The sequence below is a fragment of the Budorcas taxicolor genome, chromosome 16, assembly GCF_023091745.1.
Source record: "Budorcas taxicolor isolate Tak-1 chromosome 16, Takin1.1, whole genome shotgun sequence".
NCBI lineage: Eukaryota > Metazoa > Chordata > Mammalia > Artiodactyla > Bovidae > Budorcas > Budorcas taxicolor.
Window position 1 is genome coordinate 29258959 of NC_068925.1, and position 17347 is coordinate 29276305.

General features: G+C 36.8%; 1 protein-coding gene across 1 annotated transcript in view; it reads left to right on the plus strand.

Annotated features, from left to right (window-relative positions):
• The window catches only part of DNAH14 (dynein axonemal heavy chain 14), a 388242-nt gene that overhangs the window by 244265 nt on the left and 126630 nt on the right, over positions 1-17347 (plus strand). Inside the window, exons 46-54 of the mRNA XM_052654143.1 lie at positions 1107-1242; positions 2809-2870; positions 4217-4401; positions 6084-6212; positions 9070-9207; positions 10188-10355; positions 11633-11803; positions 15625-15792; positions 16956-17048. Of these exons, the coding sequence (XP_052510103.1) occupies positions 1107-1242; positions 2809-2870; positions 4217-4401; positions 6084-6212; positions 9070-9207; positions 10188-10355; positions 11633-11803; positions 15625-15792; positions 16956-17048 (1250 nt within the window). The remainder of the gene's footprint in view (positions 1-1106; positions 1243-2808; positions 2871-4216; positions 4402-6083; positions 6213-9069; positions 9208-10187; positions 10356-11632; positions 11804-15624; positions 15793-16955; positions 17049-17347) is intronic.

The window sequence follows — 17347 nt, forward strand, 5'->3', positions numbered from 1 at the left end:
TATTTAGTCTCTAAGTTATGTTTGACTCTTTGTGACCACAGGGACTGTAGTCTGCCAGGCTCCTCTCTCCATGGGATTTCCCAGTCAAGAATATTGGAATGGGTTGCCATTTCCTTCTCCAAGGATCTTCCCTACCCAGGGATCGAACACACATCTCTTGCACTGCAGGCGGATTCTCCATTGCTGAGCCACCAGGGAAACCCTGTTTGCCAATACAGAACATTATAAACCTTTTTCCTCTTTTCATTACCTTCAAGGCAAATTCCAGAAGTAGAGCTATTGGATTAATATAAGCATGGCCTACAGGGCCTCTGGGCTAAGGTCCTTAGACGGGGGTTGGCATCATTGATTGATTTACTTCAGTTTACACACATAACTACATGCAAGTCAAAAACAAAAAGAAACTGCCTGATTTTAAAAAAACATGTACACATAATTCCTCAACCCATTGTTAAAATATTTCAACCCTTTACCGTTATCAAAGGAGAAATTCAATACAGATTCTACTCTTTCTTAACATTTATTTCAATCCATTCAGTTATCTTTTCTAAGTTGTATTGCCTTTCACCAAAGGCAATAGTATCACTTTCCCAGTTCTGTATTCAAAGTATTCAGGCAAAATGAAGCTAGAAGTCTCAGATAATCCATACCTTGCCTTCAGTTTGGTCAAAGGAAATTCTTAGTTTTACTTAATATTTGGTAACTTATAGGGTCATAATTTTCTGTTCTGTTGCAGTAAATCGCTAGTCATCAGATTTGTCTCCCAGATTGCGTTGGCAAAAAATTTCAGGGAAAAATAATTTCATGTAGTAGTTGTGCTGTGCTGTAAGCAAAAAGGTTTGCCATAGATGTAAATGAACATTAGATTAAAGAGAACGATTAACTCCTAATCTTTTCTTTTTAAAAAGATGTAAATAACTCAAATGATTTTGAGAGGTTTACATACTACCTTGTTTAACCATTCTTAACCACATTTTTTTAAATGGAAGAGCAAAAATACAGTTTTCATGCAATTCTCAAATATCAAATGTTATTGTTTCATTTTAATATGTTAGCATCTACTAATTTTCTTGTATATAAATCTAACAACATATTTTTCCCCTTAGGAGACTTTGGAGTTGGAAAAACTGCTGCCATTAATCAAATGCTTGAAAAGTTAGAGGGCTCAGGAGCATTTGATGTGAAATATGGATCAATTTTAGGAGAAGTCCTATTATATAATGAAATTAAAAAATCAAGGTTGTATACATTAAACTTTAAATTTGATTTGTCTGGTAGAAACATAGTTTGCCTTAATGTATAACTCTACCATGTTTTAAAGAAGCAAACCTGTTATGTGAAAATGCAGAATTATTCAAAAGAGAAGTAAGAAAAATATCTCTACTTTTCCAGAGTATTAACAACTAGATTAATTTCTTTAAGTGAAAATTTCTTACATTTATTTTAAATAAAAAACTAAATTTAAGATCTCAGTTTGTTCTACATAACAAAGTACAATTACAAGCTATTTTCCTTCCTGGAAAAATACAGCTAAAACATACAAATATGATGTAGCATATATCTGGGGTTTTAGTTTTTGTTTTTTGCATTAAACATAAATTTCCTTCTTATCAAATATAAAAAGTATTCTTTACAAAGAACTCTGTCATTCTGTGTCTCTTCCTGAGGGAAAAAAAAGTAATGAAAAAGAAATCTAAATTGTGCAAATAAAGATTGTGTTTTAAGTTGATTCTGATTCTGTTAAAATATTAGAGAAGCCCAACATTGTTTGAACTGAATAAGAAACTGTAATTATGGAGCTATGCATATCGGACCTTTCCTCTAATCATGAGTCTTATATGTCCAACGACCTGTGTCACAGGTATACTTGGACATCTCCTGAACATCTCTGCAGTAACATAGACAAAGTATAACTCTTGATTTCTCTTCCAAATCAATTCTTCCTCCAGTGTGTCTCACTGCAATAAATGAGACCCAGTTATTCAAGCCTGAAACTTACAAATCATCTCTGAATTCCCCCTTTTCGCCTCACCTGCCCATCAATAACCTGTCTGATTCCTCCCAACCCCTGTGTCCCCATTTTCCTCTGCTGCATAGCCAGTCTTCTATTAGTCAAGCCTGTGCTGTCTTCAAAATACATCTGAATTCCTCTGCTTCTTTTTATTCAATGTCACTTTTAGTCCAAGCCACCATAACCTACTTCTCACACTGATGATTTTGGAATATTAATAGTATCCTTCTACACCTAAATAAGGCCTTAAAAAGGCAGAGAAATAATTTTTGAAGCATTTAATACAATAAGAATCTTTCCTTATCTGAAATATGATAATCAAAAATAATGGAGTCTAAAAAAATTGATTTTACTATATGTTCAGTATTTAAACTGAAGTGACCATAAAGAAAGATAACATAAAAAAAAAAAGAAAGAAAGAAACCCCTGAAGACAAAATCAAAATAAAGGTGAATGGGCCTTTTGTTGAGTGAGCCAGTAGGCAAAACACATTTTATAAAGGGACAAGAGAGTTAATAGCTTACCATCCATAGAAAATATCCTATAGCCTGGCATTTTAAGAATTTGTTCAGTTTGTTTTTTAAGAGTAAGCCCATGTTTTGTTAAATTCGAATATCAATTCTAATGGTAACTAATTTTATCTTTCAAACTGTGAACAGGAAAAAGTGTATAGTTGTTTCCTAGTAGGCAAGAAGAGTAAAATCAGCCAAACCTTGATACTTTCATTATATTTTGTTCAATTGGCTACTATGGTAAATAAGCTAATTTTGAATCCTTAAAACATTTTATTCCAATAGCTTCAAACAGAATATCAGCATCTTGCTTTCTGAAACTCATAAAACAGCAACTGGAGGTCTAGGTATGTATTACAGTAGTTTTAAAACCCTCCTATCTCAATCATATGCATGTCATTTCATACTGTCAAATATCTCAGAATAAAATTTTCAATTGTTAGTTTAAAATTTTAAGTCTGAGAAACATCCTCTATCATCTGAAACTCTTCTACCCTATTTGAAAGCTAGAAAGAATGCTTATGGTAGAGGGATACTAAAATTGCTTACCAGAAAGCCAGTATCCTGGCTCATCAGTGGAAACAGACTAAGTCTAGAAGTAACTGAAAGCAATATCTATCTATCCTGCTCTTTAATGCTTTTAGAAATACTGCAGTAGAAAAGCTGTGATTCTATAAGTGAGTGAAGTCGCTCAGTCGTGTCCGACTCTTTGCGACCCTGTGGCCTGTAGCCCACCAGGCTCCCCAAGCAAGAATACTGGAGTGGGTTGCCATTTCCTTCTCCAGGGGATCTTCCCAACCCAGGGATCGAACCCAGGTCTCCCACATTGCGGGCAGACGCTTTAACCTCTGAGCCACCAGGGAAGCCCCAGTTCTCAAATTGAGCTTCAGGAGCCTCAGCCTTAAAAATCTGATTTAGTAGTGTGAGGAGCAACTGCTCTGTTCTGAAGAGGAAAAGATGGGTGGTCCAGAGATAGCTATAGAATGGGAAAGGTTGTCTGGCCCCCAAATTCCTGCCAGAAGAGTTGTTTGGTTTTGTTTTTACCAAAACAATCATCCATCCCAAATAATCCTTCTAGATGATGCTCATTCAAGGAACGTGTCCTAATTTCAGTGCCTACCTGCTGCTTTTAGCGGTTCATGTGTAATTTTGTTATAAATATAGTATGTTAAAAGCAGAGAAAGTTACATGTGTGCATTGTGCATAAATAAAAAGAGGGTTCTATGAGTTTTCATGGATTTCCCAGGTGGCTCAGTAGTAAAGAATCCGCCTGCCAGTGTAGGAGATGCAGGCTCGATCCCTGGGGCAGGAAGATTCCTTAGAGTAGGAAATGGCAACCCACTCCAGTATTCTTGCCTGAGAAATCCCACGGACAAAGGAACCTGGCAGGCTACAGTCCATGGGGTTGCAAAGGGTCGAGCACACTGAGCAACTGAGCACACCTGGGTTTCACACTGTTCCATTTGACTATGGTTGCAAAGAAACACTCTTAACCACACAAAAGTAAGGGAACACTTGGAAACATTTTATAGTTGGCATTCCTTCTCTCACTGAAATGTCCTCAGAGTAATTTCTTGAAAATGACAATAGTAGAGTAAAATTATGTGATTTTTTTATATTTGTAATAACTTAGTAAAGCACAAATATTCTGAAAGTATTCTAACTTGACCTTTTTCTATATGTGGCATCATAGATAAGATTACTAAAAAGGCAGAAGTTAAAACTGATGAAAGTTCATTTAAAAATAGTAATAAAGGAATTATAGTCTCTGCAATAAATTTTAACATCAATACGTCAGCTGCCAGAACTAAGGAGATGATTCTTAAGAAGTTAGTAAGAAGAACTAAAGACTCTCTTGGAGCACCAAAAAACAATAGGGTAAAACATCTCCCATACCTGTTGACTAATATGCTTATACTACTCAAGTGATAGTGACTTACTTTAATTGATACTAATATATGGGAAAAGACAAGTGTAACTACACTCCTGAACATGACTAGAAAATTCAGTTTATAATGGAAACTTTGGTTTCCAGATCAATATAACTCCATTTACAACATGAAGAATTGTACTGATTCAAAATTATTAAGGCCCAAAGAAGCTACTGGAATCTGAATTAAATGTGAGTAGATAAGGCCAGAAAATGAGTTAGATGTCAGTGACCTTTTACTGTATATGTCAGCACATTTTTTTCCAAAAGAAAGGGAGAGAACTTTGTGATATCCACAGCATCGAGGAAAGGTACTAAGAGAATAGCTTTGCAATAACTTGGACAACTCCTACTTCCTTGAAGTGGTATTGGGCGTTCCTTATTTTTATTGTCAGTCTGCTTGGTGCATTACTAACTGTCCACTTGTTGAAATAAACCCTCTGTCACAATGGAAATTTACAATCAGTGATTCCAGTCGTTTCCTAAAATAAGCTGAAGGTCAAGATTCAGGATTGATTAGTAAGAAAATCACATGAGGGCCCTTAAGAACCCCTGAGTTTAACCCCTGTGCCCATCAATTTCGAGAGCTTTCAAGAGTTTGATTCAGGTTTCCCTTCCTTAACTTTAACTGAAGATTTAAATAAACTTTATGACTCTTTACTTAATTGGGTATGTCTTAAGGATTTTGAAAAGAATAATAATTGGTCAACCTAATCATAGAAATGAAAAATGCAAGTAGGCAAAATTTTGGTCAAATTGGTTTACCCATAATTACCCAGTTTGTGATAGAGGGCAGAGTATCTTACCCCCACAAGATGATATTGATATGATAGTTAACAAATTATGTAATTAGATAATTCAAAATAAATAGCTGTCTGTATTTTTTAAGTCTTTATTTGTTTTACAAAGATTAAAGCAATCTAAAGGGGCTAATTCATGTGAAATAATTAATACAATCAGTACACTTAAATGTATAATAGTTTCGAAGGTAGAAAGTAACACAGGTTTGAAAACTGGAAATGTACCTGACTTTTCTGCTGGTTGCCCCTGACAACAGCATTTGCAGCAGAATTTCAAGAGTCTAGTTCCCGATAACAATTTTATTCCTAAATCAGGACATATGTTAAATAAATAATGAAATACCTAAAACAGTGCATTGCCAATAGCAGGCATGCAATCGGTAAATTCTGCGTGAATAATATCCACATTCCTGTGTAATAGCCTTGATAAGATTACTTTAAAGTGAAGTCACTCAGTCATGTCCGACTCTTTGTAACCCCGTGGACTGTAGCCCACCAAGCTCCTCCGTCCATGGGATTCTCCAGGCAAGAATACTGGAGTGGGCTGCCATTGCCTTCTCCATTGTCCACCATCAAATACATTTCTAACTATAATTAGATATAATTATTGGAAGTCTATAGAGAATGAGTAGTTTCCACTATTTTGAGAGATTACTGTTTTCTAAAATCATACCTTCAAAATAGAATTTGGTCATCTGCTTTTTAATAGAAAACTACACGTCATTACATGTAATTTTCTTCTTAGTATATTCTTAGCATAGCATATTTAATATTCCTAATTCATAAATCGAGTTTAATATGTGTTTTTAAAACCTTTTGTCTTCTTTAAGATTGTAATTTTTATTGATGATCTGAATATGCCAGAAGCAGATATGTATGGAACACAGCCACCCCTGGAGTTAATCAGACAATTATTAGATATGGGAGGAATTTATGATACTGAAAAAGTTACATGGAAGGTACAGTTTATACTAAGATTTTCTTCATGTTAACTGTAGTTACGTAACAATAAGTTAAATATTTCTAACAATGTTGAGTGAGTTAAACAAGATATTTAGAAAATCTAGTCAAATGGACATAAAGTTGAAATCTTAATTTAACAATTGTAATTACATCTTGCAATTCAGCACAAGTCTATGGGTTCACAGAAATTCTACTTTTAGTAGGATTAAATCTTAATAAAAATTGCAATGGGTTTGGTTTCTGAGTCAAAAACATGCTCACTACTGTTAAACACATTAATAGTTATTCAAATTTTTCAGTGCCTCAGCAACTATTGCATATGAGAAAAGCTAGTGAAAATGTGTCTTAAGAAATACATTCTTAATCTCTATGTAAGACTCTTTCGCATCTTTATTTTCAAGAACATAAAAGAATTTTCAGACCTTACATACAGGGTCAAAAAAATTCCAAAGAGATATTTTTATGTAATTATTTTTGATTCATTAAACTCAATCAGAAGGGTTTAATGTTTTAAAAAGTAAATGTACTTTTCTCCTTATTTGGTTCCTTCGCTGGAAACCCTGGTTTCTAGAACCGACTTCATCAATTCAACTTCCTGAGCCTTGTTTCCTCATCTGTAAAATTAAATGGTTGTTTCATGTCTCAGATAAACTTGGTACTAGGATCCTGGATGACATACACTTGCTGGTGAGTGACATCAACTCAGATACCACTCAAACTGTCTAAATCAACCATCAACCCAAGGCAGAGAGCAGAATGGAGATACAGGCCCCCAGGAAGAATCCAGGAGACTGGGATAAAAAGAAGGCAAGAAATGGGTGTGAAATGCACAACCTAAAGAATTTTCTTGAAGTGACATGAAAATAATGAGGCAGCCTCTTAATGGTATTTCTAAGGCCTTAGGCATGAACATATGAAGGAAAAAACTGAAAATACCCCATCATGCGTAAACTGTATTATTTCGTTATGATTCCAGCTTTACAATGCCATGTTGTAACATGTCAAAATACTATGTAAGCAGTCAAACTTCTTCTCACCCAGCTAATCCTATCTTCTCTACAGACCCATTCACCAGGCTTTTCTCCTCATTTCTCACTTATTACCAGAATCCTTTTCACAAGCCTCAGGAACATATTCTTTATTTTCTAATGACTCGGGGCGGAAATCAGGGCTATTTCCAGATGATATTTAGAAGGCCTCCTAGAAGTAACATGTCTTGGAATTATATTTAGGATGGGTTACTTCTTATATGCAGAGTACATCATGCAAAATGCTGGGCTGTATTCTGGCATTACAGTTTCAAAAGCTGAAATCAAGATTGCCTGGAGAAATATGAACAACCTCAGATATGCAGATGATACCACTCTAATGGCAGAAAGTGAAGAGGCACTGAAGAGCCTCTTGATGATGGTGAAAGAAGAGAGTGAAAAATCTGGCTTAAAATTCCACATTCAAAAAAGTAAGATCATGGCAGCTGGTCCCATTACTTCATGGCAGAGATTGGGAAAAAGTGGAAGCAATGACAGATTTTACTTTCTTGGACTCCAAAATCACTGCAGATGGTGACTGAAGCCATGAAATTTAAAGGCAATTGCTCCTTGGAAGAAAAGCTATGACAAACCTAGACAGCATATTAAAAAGCAGAGACATCACTTTGCTGACAAGAGTCTGTATAGTCAAAGCTATAGTTTTTCAAGTAGTCATGTACGTATGTGAGAGTTGGACTATAAAGAAGGCTGAGCTCCGAAGAATTGACGCTTTCGAATTGTGGTGTTGGAGAAGACTCTTGAGAGTCCCTTGGACAGCAAGGAGATCGAATCAGTCCTGAATATTCATTGGTAGGACTGTTGCTAAAGCTCCAATACTTTGGCCACCTGAAGTGAAGAGCCACACCCTGATGCTGAGAAACGTTGAGGGCAATAGGAGAAAGGGATGACAGAGGGTGAGATGGTTGGATGGCATCATCGACTCAATGGACATGAGTTTGAGCAAACTCCGGGATATAGTAAAGGACAGGAAGGCCTGGTGTGCTGCAGTCCATGGGGTTTTAGAGCATCAGACACCACTTAACAACCGAACAATAGCAACAACTTCTAAGGAGACAGACTAATACTGTCATTGATAAGGACAGACTAAAGTGATAAGGTAAGGTGATTAATAGTTAATCCCACTAAGAAATCATAAGTATTAATAAAGGAAAAAGTATGGGAGACCCCTGGAAGTTAACGATCATTCAAGAAAGCAGGTTTGTTTAACCACAAAGCCATGTAACAGAAGTGTGAGACATGCCCCAAAACAAAACAACAAGTTGTTGATTGGGAAGACATGTTTCTCTGTGCACACTAATAACAAAAATATAAAGACAAGGTGACATTATACCAAAACCTTATATGATTTACCATTTTTAGCATAGACCACCTTTCTGCTGATTTGAATAGTGCAATGACAGTCCCATTTTCACTGTGTAGGGACAAGAAAGCTCCCACACCTGATGAGGAGGAACTGATGATGGTAGCCTGACATCTACTCAAGAATGAGGAAGAATGTGGTCTTTTCCCACTCCCCACTTTTCCCTTGATTGTAAAACTATAGCCTACTAAGTTCTGGGTGAGGCATCCTCCTGCCCACCTGCTTGTTAACCTCACAAGCATCCTATTCTAATAAATCACTCTTATCACTTTGCCTCTTGTTAAATTCTTTCTACACTGAGACATAAAGAACCAGAGCTCCTCAGAGCCCCCAGTGTGCCTAAACATTAAAAACCTTTTGTCCTTTTGGAGCTGGGAAATAGGTATATATGTTTCACTTTCTATAGATACATTCAGTTACTCTTCCTTTTTACTCTTCCCGCAGAATATCCAAGATCTCTCTCTAGTTGCAGCTTGTGTTTTTCCAGTTAGTAGGAGGTATATTAGCCCACGTCTGCTCAAACATTTTTCCATTCTGGTATTGCCTCATCTCCCACAAACTGCCATAAAAACTATTTTCCAGGTAATACATCTAATTTATTTTCTAGAAAAAAACAAAATTAATTCTATAGTATAAGGGAAAATATGAGAAATTAAAACCACTAATATTAAGAGAAAATTCTCTTAAGGGGATGGATTTTTTTCCCTCTGTATTTTCTGGCTTACTATTATAATTTGTCTCTAAATATAAAAAATGTAAGTTATTGTTCATAAGGAACACAGGTGGGGCATGTTTAATTAATGTTTAAAACAAATTCCAAGTCTTTTTTCTCAGCGATTCTAATCCAATATATCTGAGATGGAGCTCAGCAATCTGCATTGTCAAAAAGTACACTTGGAGTTTTGCTAATATTTGTTTTTTTATTTCCTTATAGAATAAAAAATTGAGAGAAGAAATTCTGAAATATCTTATTAGAAAAATGCCTCAATTTGAAACCTAGTTTGATTAGAAAAATATATGCAAGTTTACTAAATTCTTCAAAACTACTTATGTCTTTTTCTTTTTTATAACATAAAATTTAAAGATTATTTTTTTAATCTATTTTTCAAAAAGTACTTAGTAATTCTACAGGTGATAAATAATCTACACTTCAAAAAACCTGGTATAGAATATGTACATATACCAATCTTAACTGAGATAATAGTTCTATCACTTTATATTTCTTCTAGTAACATCTCCTGGGCAACAAGGATATGGAAGAATTTTCAGTATACTGGTATCATACACACAGGTGGAGCATCAGTTGTCCCCAGAAAACACATAACACAGGCCTCTAAATCTTTCACCAAACTAGGACCGATTGAAATTTTCCTCAGTTCTCAACATCCAGAATGTCTTTGTACTAGTCTGGCATCTGGTTAAAATGAATTCTGATTATTAACATTTTAAACAAAATTGATCTTCCATTATAGCATATACATCTCCTTTCTAGTAGGGATTAACTAAAAATAGTCTGTTCTTAAAAGTTTTGGCAAACTAAATTATAAAATTTCTCTTTAAAGGTTCATTTGGGAATGTATTTTTCTATCAATAACTTTGCACCAGAAGTTCAGAAAACTAAGGATCAAATAATATCTTGCTGTCTAGCTGTATACTATCAAGTATGTCAGACTATGTTACCAACTCCAACAAAATGTCACTACATGTTTAATCTTCGAGATGTATTTAAGGTTTGTTTTAAAATTTCATTCTCTAACTTAAGTTTAAAATTCAACTTGAGAAAATGCAATTTTACTGAACTGACTTTCTCTCTCCATTTCCCTACTCACTGATACTGTCAACACTTAATTGTTAGAAGGGGGAAAACAGAGCAATTCAAGTTGATTAGTTTTGCTGTTAGCAGCTTATCCTAGAAGCCAGTTAAAAGGAATCATTAAAGTAATTCCATGCAGAGAATTCAATGATGAAACCTGTCAGACTGTTAAAAAGTAAAGCCAATCTACTGACACCAGATTGTGGTGAATGAAAGTTCAGTGTTTATTTATTGTAAGGCCATACAAGGAATCTGAGACAACTAGTGCTCAAGCATCTCCAACTCCCCAGAGGGTTTCAGCCAAGGACTTTTAAGGATCAGGTGAGGGTCTATGATCAGCTCGTGCACAATGCTCTGATTGGTTGATGGTGAGGTAACCAGGCAAGGTCACAGGGGTTAGCATTATCAATCCTTAGGCTCCAATAGGTCTGAGGCCTATGTTTTCCTGGTCATCAGTAGTAAATTATTCTATTTGGTGGGGGTTTTAGCATCTGTATAAAAATTCAAGAATTGTGCATCTAGGTACTTCAAAGAGGAGCTAAAGCAGAGAATATGAGGGAGGGGTCTGTCCCCATCAGGGGACATACTGGCTAAGATTCTCATCAGGGAAAGAAGTGATGAGGCTATAACGTAGATTTTGGTTTTGCTTTATTTCTGAGAGTTTATTGCAGCTCTCAGACAAATGAAAGCATGTATGCATTTCATAAACATGCTGAATTTTTACAAGCCTTGCTTTTATACCAGAGAATGTTGCCAACAGTGCTGATTTAGTCTAAGAATTTTCTGGATTAAAATGTTTTTTTTTTTAAAATCTTTTTTTGGTTTGCTTTTTATCTCCATGCTATGGGACTTTAGCCCAAAATAGTACATATATTTGAAATGGGTTATAAATTTTTTAACCCAAATTGGCAGTCTTAGAACATTAAGAAGCATCACTTATCTCCAGCAATCCTGTGAGGAGTTTTTGAGCCCTCTCCTTCTAAGGGTGACACTATACAAGTTTTCTCTGGTTTATAACTTGTCCATCTCATCAGAAGTTCAGATTATCACTTGTAGGAATTGACAATCCTTGCCTGGGATTATTGCTCTATTTTTATAGAAACATAAACCTGCAAAAAAAAAAAAAAAATGAGGCTTTACTTTGCAATCTACCTGATAATGGTTTTTTAATTGTTGTTTTTAAATTCCCAATAGCTTCTTCTAGGTTTGCTGCAAGCTGACAAGTATGTTGTTAACTCCAAAGAGATGGCTGCTCTGTTCTTTGTTCATGAAGCCACCCGAGTGTTTCATGATCGCTTACTTGAACAAGCTGAACAGGTGCTTTTCTATCAGATTCTTTCAAAAGAACTTGAGAATTATTTTCAGGTAAAATAATTTTTAAAATTTTTGTAAATTGTATCTTGAGCAAAAGTGTTGTTTTATAAACATCATCAGACATTTCTATGATGTTAACTAAAAACTTTATTAACAATTCCATTTTTTACTTGCAAATGTCTAAATAATTATAGATTTGGAACAACTGAAATGATAAGGTCTTGATGCCTTTGAAAGTGAAGGAAAGTGAAGTCCCTCAGTCGTGTCCGACTTTTTCCAGGCAAGAGTACTGGAGTGGGTTGCCATTGCCTTCTCCAGGGGATCTTCCCCACCCAGGGATCGAACCCAGGTCTCCCACATTGCAGGCAGACGCTTTACCCTCTGAGCCACCAGGGAAGCCCATGTATTTGGCCTTTTAAGAGCCTTGAAATTTCTCATTTTCCTCCAGGACTGGCAGGCATGAACATTTTGACCCCTCACCCCTCTCCAGCCCTTTGAATTTTACTTTGTGCATGCTTCTCTAGTCCAGGTCACAAAGGAAAGTGCTTCAGTAACTGATTCACTAACAGTTGTAACTAAATGAAGTGGTGAACTCAACTCCATTACCGTACCTCTCTGCTGCTGCTGCTGCTGCCAAGTCGCTCCAGTCGTGTCCGACTCTGTGCAACCCCATAGACAGCAGCCCACCAGGCTCCCCTGTCCCTGGGATTCTCCAGACAAGAACACTGGAGTGGGTTGCCATTTCCTTCTCCAATGCATGAAAGTGGAAAGTGACAGTGAAGTTGCTCAGTCGTGTCCGACTCTTAGTGACCCCATGGACTGCAGCCTACCAGGCTCCTCCATCCATGGGATTTTCCAGGCTAGAGTACTGGAGTGGGGGCCATTGCCTTCTCCTAACTCCTCTCAATTCCTTTCCAAAGATGATGGCTCTTTTCTTTTTTCTCCTCTTTGGTAGCACTATAGGAAATAAAATAAACTCAAAGATACAACTTTATTTACAACAGTGAAGAAGAAATTTGGAATACAAACTTTATACATAGAGATACACACATGCGTGTAAGCCCAGCATACAACACAGATACATATATGTAAATCTCTGTCTTTATGTAAACATACATTTGTATACACATATTTTTTTTCCTTTTATCTTTTTGCCATGCCTTGTGGCACGTAGGATCTTAGTTCCCCAACCAGAGATTTAACCTGCACCCCCTAGACCACCAAGGAACCACTGGACCACCAAGGAAGTCCCCATATATATTTTTTAGATAAATCACAAATTCAGAAATCTTTAAAAAATTCTTTTCTAGACACTCATCATTACTTTTCTTTAATCCAAGTTTCCTGCTCCTCAGCCTAGACCCTTCTTGGTATCATCATTCATGTTAACCCATAACACTTCTGCCCTCCAACTTTTTAAACATCTGGTAAACCAATCTTTTCACTAAGTAGCTGTCTCCACATCCACCAACAGCTCCATCTACTTATCCAGAGTGTCTCAGGGCTCTACCCAGGGTGCAGTTCTTCTTGTCCCTCTTTGGGGCTGCTCCTTGGTGATGCTTCACACTCATCTCACTCCTACTTTCCTTCACACAGGCAGTAGAATCTCCAGTCCTTTCTTTTCTCACTTTCCTTCCCTAACAACCTGAGAAGCAGTTGAATACAGAGGTACCAAACACAGGCTCTGCCCAAGTTCAAAGCCCAACCCTTCCATTTATGAGCTATGAAACATGTAGCAAGTGACCCCTCTGTGTTTCGGTTTCCTCATCTCTAATGAAAAGGTAGTAATTGTACCTACTTCACAGGACTGTGGTGATAATTAATGGCACTAACTTGTGTAAAGTGTTTACAATGGTTTCTGACACATGATAAGTGCTCAGTAAATGTAAGCTATCATTGTATTAAAAATGACCAGATCTTATATCTACTGTTCAAAGACAGGCTGGTGGTTTGGCAGAAAGAGCCTGCATGCTAGAATTAAAGCTTGGCTTGACTTCTAAATCTGTCTCATATTACTCGGGGTACTTCATTCTCAACATGAAAAACCATTTGCAAAACCATTTCCAGTCTTCCTTCACTGCATTCTATGTACTACCCTGATGACTCCTCCGCCCCTGGTGTTTCCTACCTCAATACTGATGCTATCATTCAAGCCTCCATCCATGTCAGAAATTTGAGCCCCTCACCTCATCCTTTGGCCAGTGCAGAATGGTCTCTGTTGTCTCTTCCTTTACTCATATAGGTCCCTTCCCTTGGCTCACTCCTGACCATCCTTCTAGATTCAGCTCATGCTTCCTCCTCTGCTGGTCTTCTCTAGCCTAAACCACATTGTTTCCAGATTAAATGTCTTTGTATTATCATAGGACTGTGGGGTTTTCCGATCCGTAGAACTAATTAGAATGTAATTGCCTATGTCTTTCTCCAACCGATGAATTCCGTGAGAACAAAATCGTTGCTTTTTATCCCCACCTAAATCTCCAGAGTTTAACATCCTCCCTTACCCCTAGCTGGTACTTGATAAATACATCTGGGATGAATGAATTGATAAAGGAATGAATGAAAGAATGCAGAGACTTTGCTAAAATAACCATCTAAAGAGAGCTTATTTCTGTCCTGGGAGAAGATCTTAAATTTTTGCCTTATACATTCCAACTGCAATTTCGTTTCAAGACTTTGCTAGACCAAGGAATAGATGTAGAGGCAGTAGAAAATGAGTAAGAAATACTTAGGGGAGACAGGCCTTTCCCTAGTAGGAGTTAGTCCCACAGACAGTAAGAACAGCTACGGTACCCCCAAATCAAAGAACTATTACCCAAACCTACTTTAAAAATTTAAGGATGTAAATTATTCCTGTAAGAATTTGGGTTTATACAATACCATTTAGTCAGTTGTTTGACTGCTTGACTTTTTAAACAGTAAAATGTGATAGCTGTAATAACAGTTAACACTTACAATGTGCCAGGCACTGTTTTAAAAGTTTTACCCATCATTACTCAATTAAATCTTCATAACATCTCTGTGATTTAAATCCTGTTATAATCCTCATTTAACAAATGAAGAAGCTGAGGCAAAGTGAGATTAAGAATTTGCCCAAGGTTGCATAGTTAGTTAAGTGGTGGAGTCCTGGCTATCTGACTTCAGATAGTCTCTTAACCATCATGTCATATTGTCCCTCGACCTTCCTTTAGCCTTTTGCTTAAACAAACACCTTCTGAGAGCCTATTAAGAATTTCCAGGGCCAGACATCAACTGAGGTAAGTTCTAAAACCTCCATAAAACCTAACAGGTGTAAGCGCTGTAACAGGCCCATCCACACACCACCATAGTAGGACAAAAGAAGAAAGAATAATTTTATCTCCCTAGTTTTAGGAAGAGGGAAATGGTCAGACTTCAAAGAAGGGGTTAGCCCACGAACTTGGTCTGAAAGACAGGCAAGGGTTTGTCAAGTGAACCAAGAAAGCAAATACGGAAGCTTGCAAATCTATGATGGTGATTAACAATTGATTGAGGAAAGATTCTCTTCTTCAGATTGTTGGTGAGACCTCGTGTTATCAAAATGTTATTCCCACAGCAGCAGTTCTTAACCTAGAGACTGTAGATTCTCAAAGAGTTCTTAAACAGAACTGTATTTCAGTGTATTTGGTTTCCTTTGCAACCCTTGCATTTTACTATATGTGTTTAAAATGTTATTCTTATGAGGAGTCCACAAGTTTCACTGTCAGAAGGGGGTCCATGGCACAAAAAAAGGTTAAGAATCCCCAAGACCTAGACCTACTGTGCTAAGAACTTCTCCGATATAAGTACATTGTTTTAGTTTTGATAATAAGTAAAATTGTGCTATTAACAGTTTCTATTCAATCACCTTACAATAGATCCAATGGACCAAAGAAAAACTGATGAATGACGCAATTATATTTGTGGATTTCTTGGATGTAAACAAATCTCATAAAAAGAAGACCTATCAGTATACCAATGACTATAATAAACTTGCCGAAGTTCTTACTGAATTCCAAATGAAGTTGAATTCAGCATCGTTGGAGGTAGAGACACATACTATACAAAAATCCAAGGAATACTATTTTCAAATATATATTGATATACACACACACATATATATAGGCTTCCCTGGTAGCTCAATCAGTAAAGAATCCTCCTGCCAGTACAGAAGACTCAGGTTCGTTCCCTGAGTTGGGAAGATCCCCTGGAGAAGGAAATGGCAACTCACTCCAGTATTCTTGCCTGGAGAATCCCCATGGACAGAGGAGCCTGGTGGGCTACAGTCCATGGGATTGCAAAAAGTCAGACATGACTGAGCGACTAACACTACACATATGTATATGTGTATGTAAAATCAAATATTTTTGAGATGTATGTGTATGTATAAGAGTGAGAGAGATCAAAAAGTATACCCTCAAATTTTAGTGAAGACCAGTAAAAGTGTAGGTTTATATTGTTCATCTTATTTTGCCTCATCTAAATAAAAGGTGCACAACTGAGGCGGTAAAATGCTGGATTATTAAAGTTAAGGGAATTAAATGCAAGAGAGGGTGTGTCAACAAGTAGCAGCAGTATAGCTGGGACTAATTCACAGTTTTTCCCATTGTGCTGTGCTTTGTCACTCAGTCGTGTCTGACTCTGCAACCCCATGAACTGTAGCCCTCCAGGCTCCTCTATCCACAGGGATTCTCCAGGCAAGAATACTGGAATGGGTTGCCATGTCCTCTTCCACGGGATCTTCCCAACCCAGGGATCCAGTCCAGGTCTCCCACATTGCAGGCGGATTCTTTACCATCTTAGCCACCAGGGAAGTCCAATGGGAAACTACATTCCCATGATAGTTATGAGCAAAGGTGATTTGGAACATAGACACCAACAAAGTCAGATACCATACACGGATTCCCTGAGGCTTGTTCTACCCCAAGACAGAGAAATAGAAAATCAGCCTGGATATTGCTGCTGTCCCCTTCATCTTCTTCCCTCAACCCTATGCCCGCCTTCCAATCTTACTCATCAGAATATTGGCAAAAGGACAGTTCTCATTGTGCACACTTATTTTCCATAAATGTAAACTAGTTTATTGGGTCTAAATTATTGGATTACCAGATTAGTCATTCTCACTTCTATATCTTGTATGTAAAACCACAATGAACACTTAATTTTTCTGTGCCTATAATCACTTTATTTTTTTCATTTCCCCTGGTAGATTTCTCATTCCTTGGTATTTTTCAAGGAAGCCATAGAACACATTGCAAGAGCTACAAGGATCCTTCGACAATCAGGAAGTCATATGTTACTGGTAAGAATTTAAATTTTTCAAATTTTTTTAGTGTGCAAAATAAAAATTAAGGAAATTCAATAAAAATCTACTCTGCTTACAGAAATTTAATTTTTGCACACTTTCTATTTATGAAAGCTCATATTCATTGACTCATATGACAAGATCCTTGTCCTCTCAAAAGTGCATAAAAGTTCACCAGCTATTTGTTTTTGGAAGGCATTTAATATGTAAAAACAGTGATGGGTCTGGCACCATCTCTAGCATATCTTCAGTATTAATACAGTGTCTGTGCAGGTGAACCTTGACTTCAAAAATAA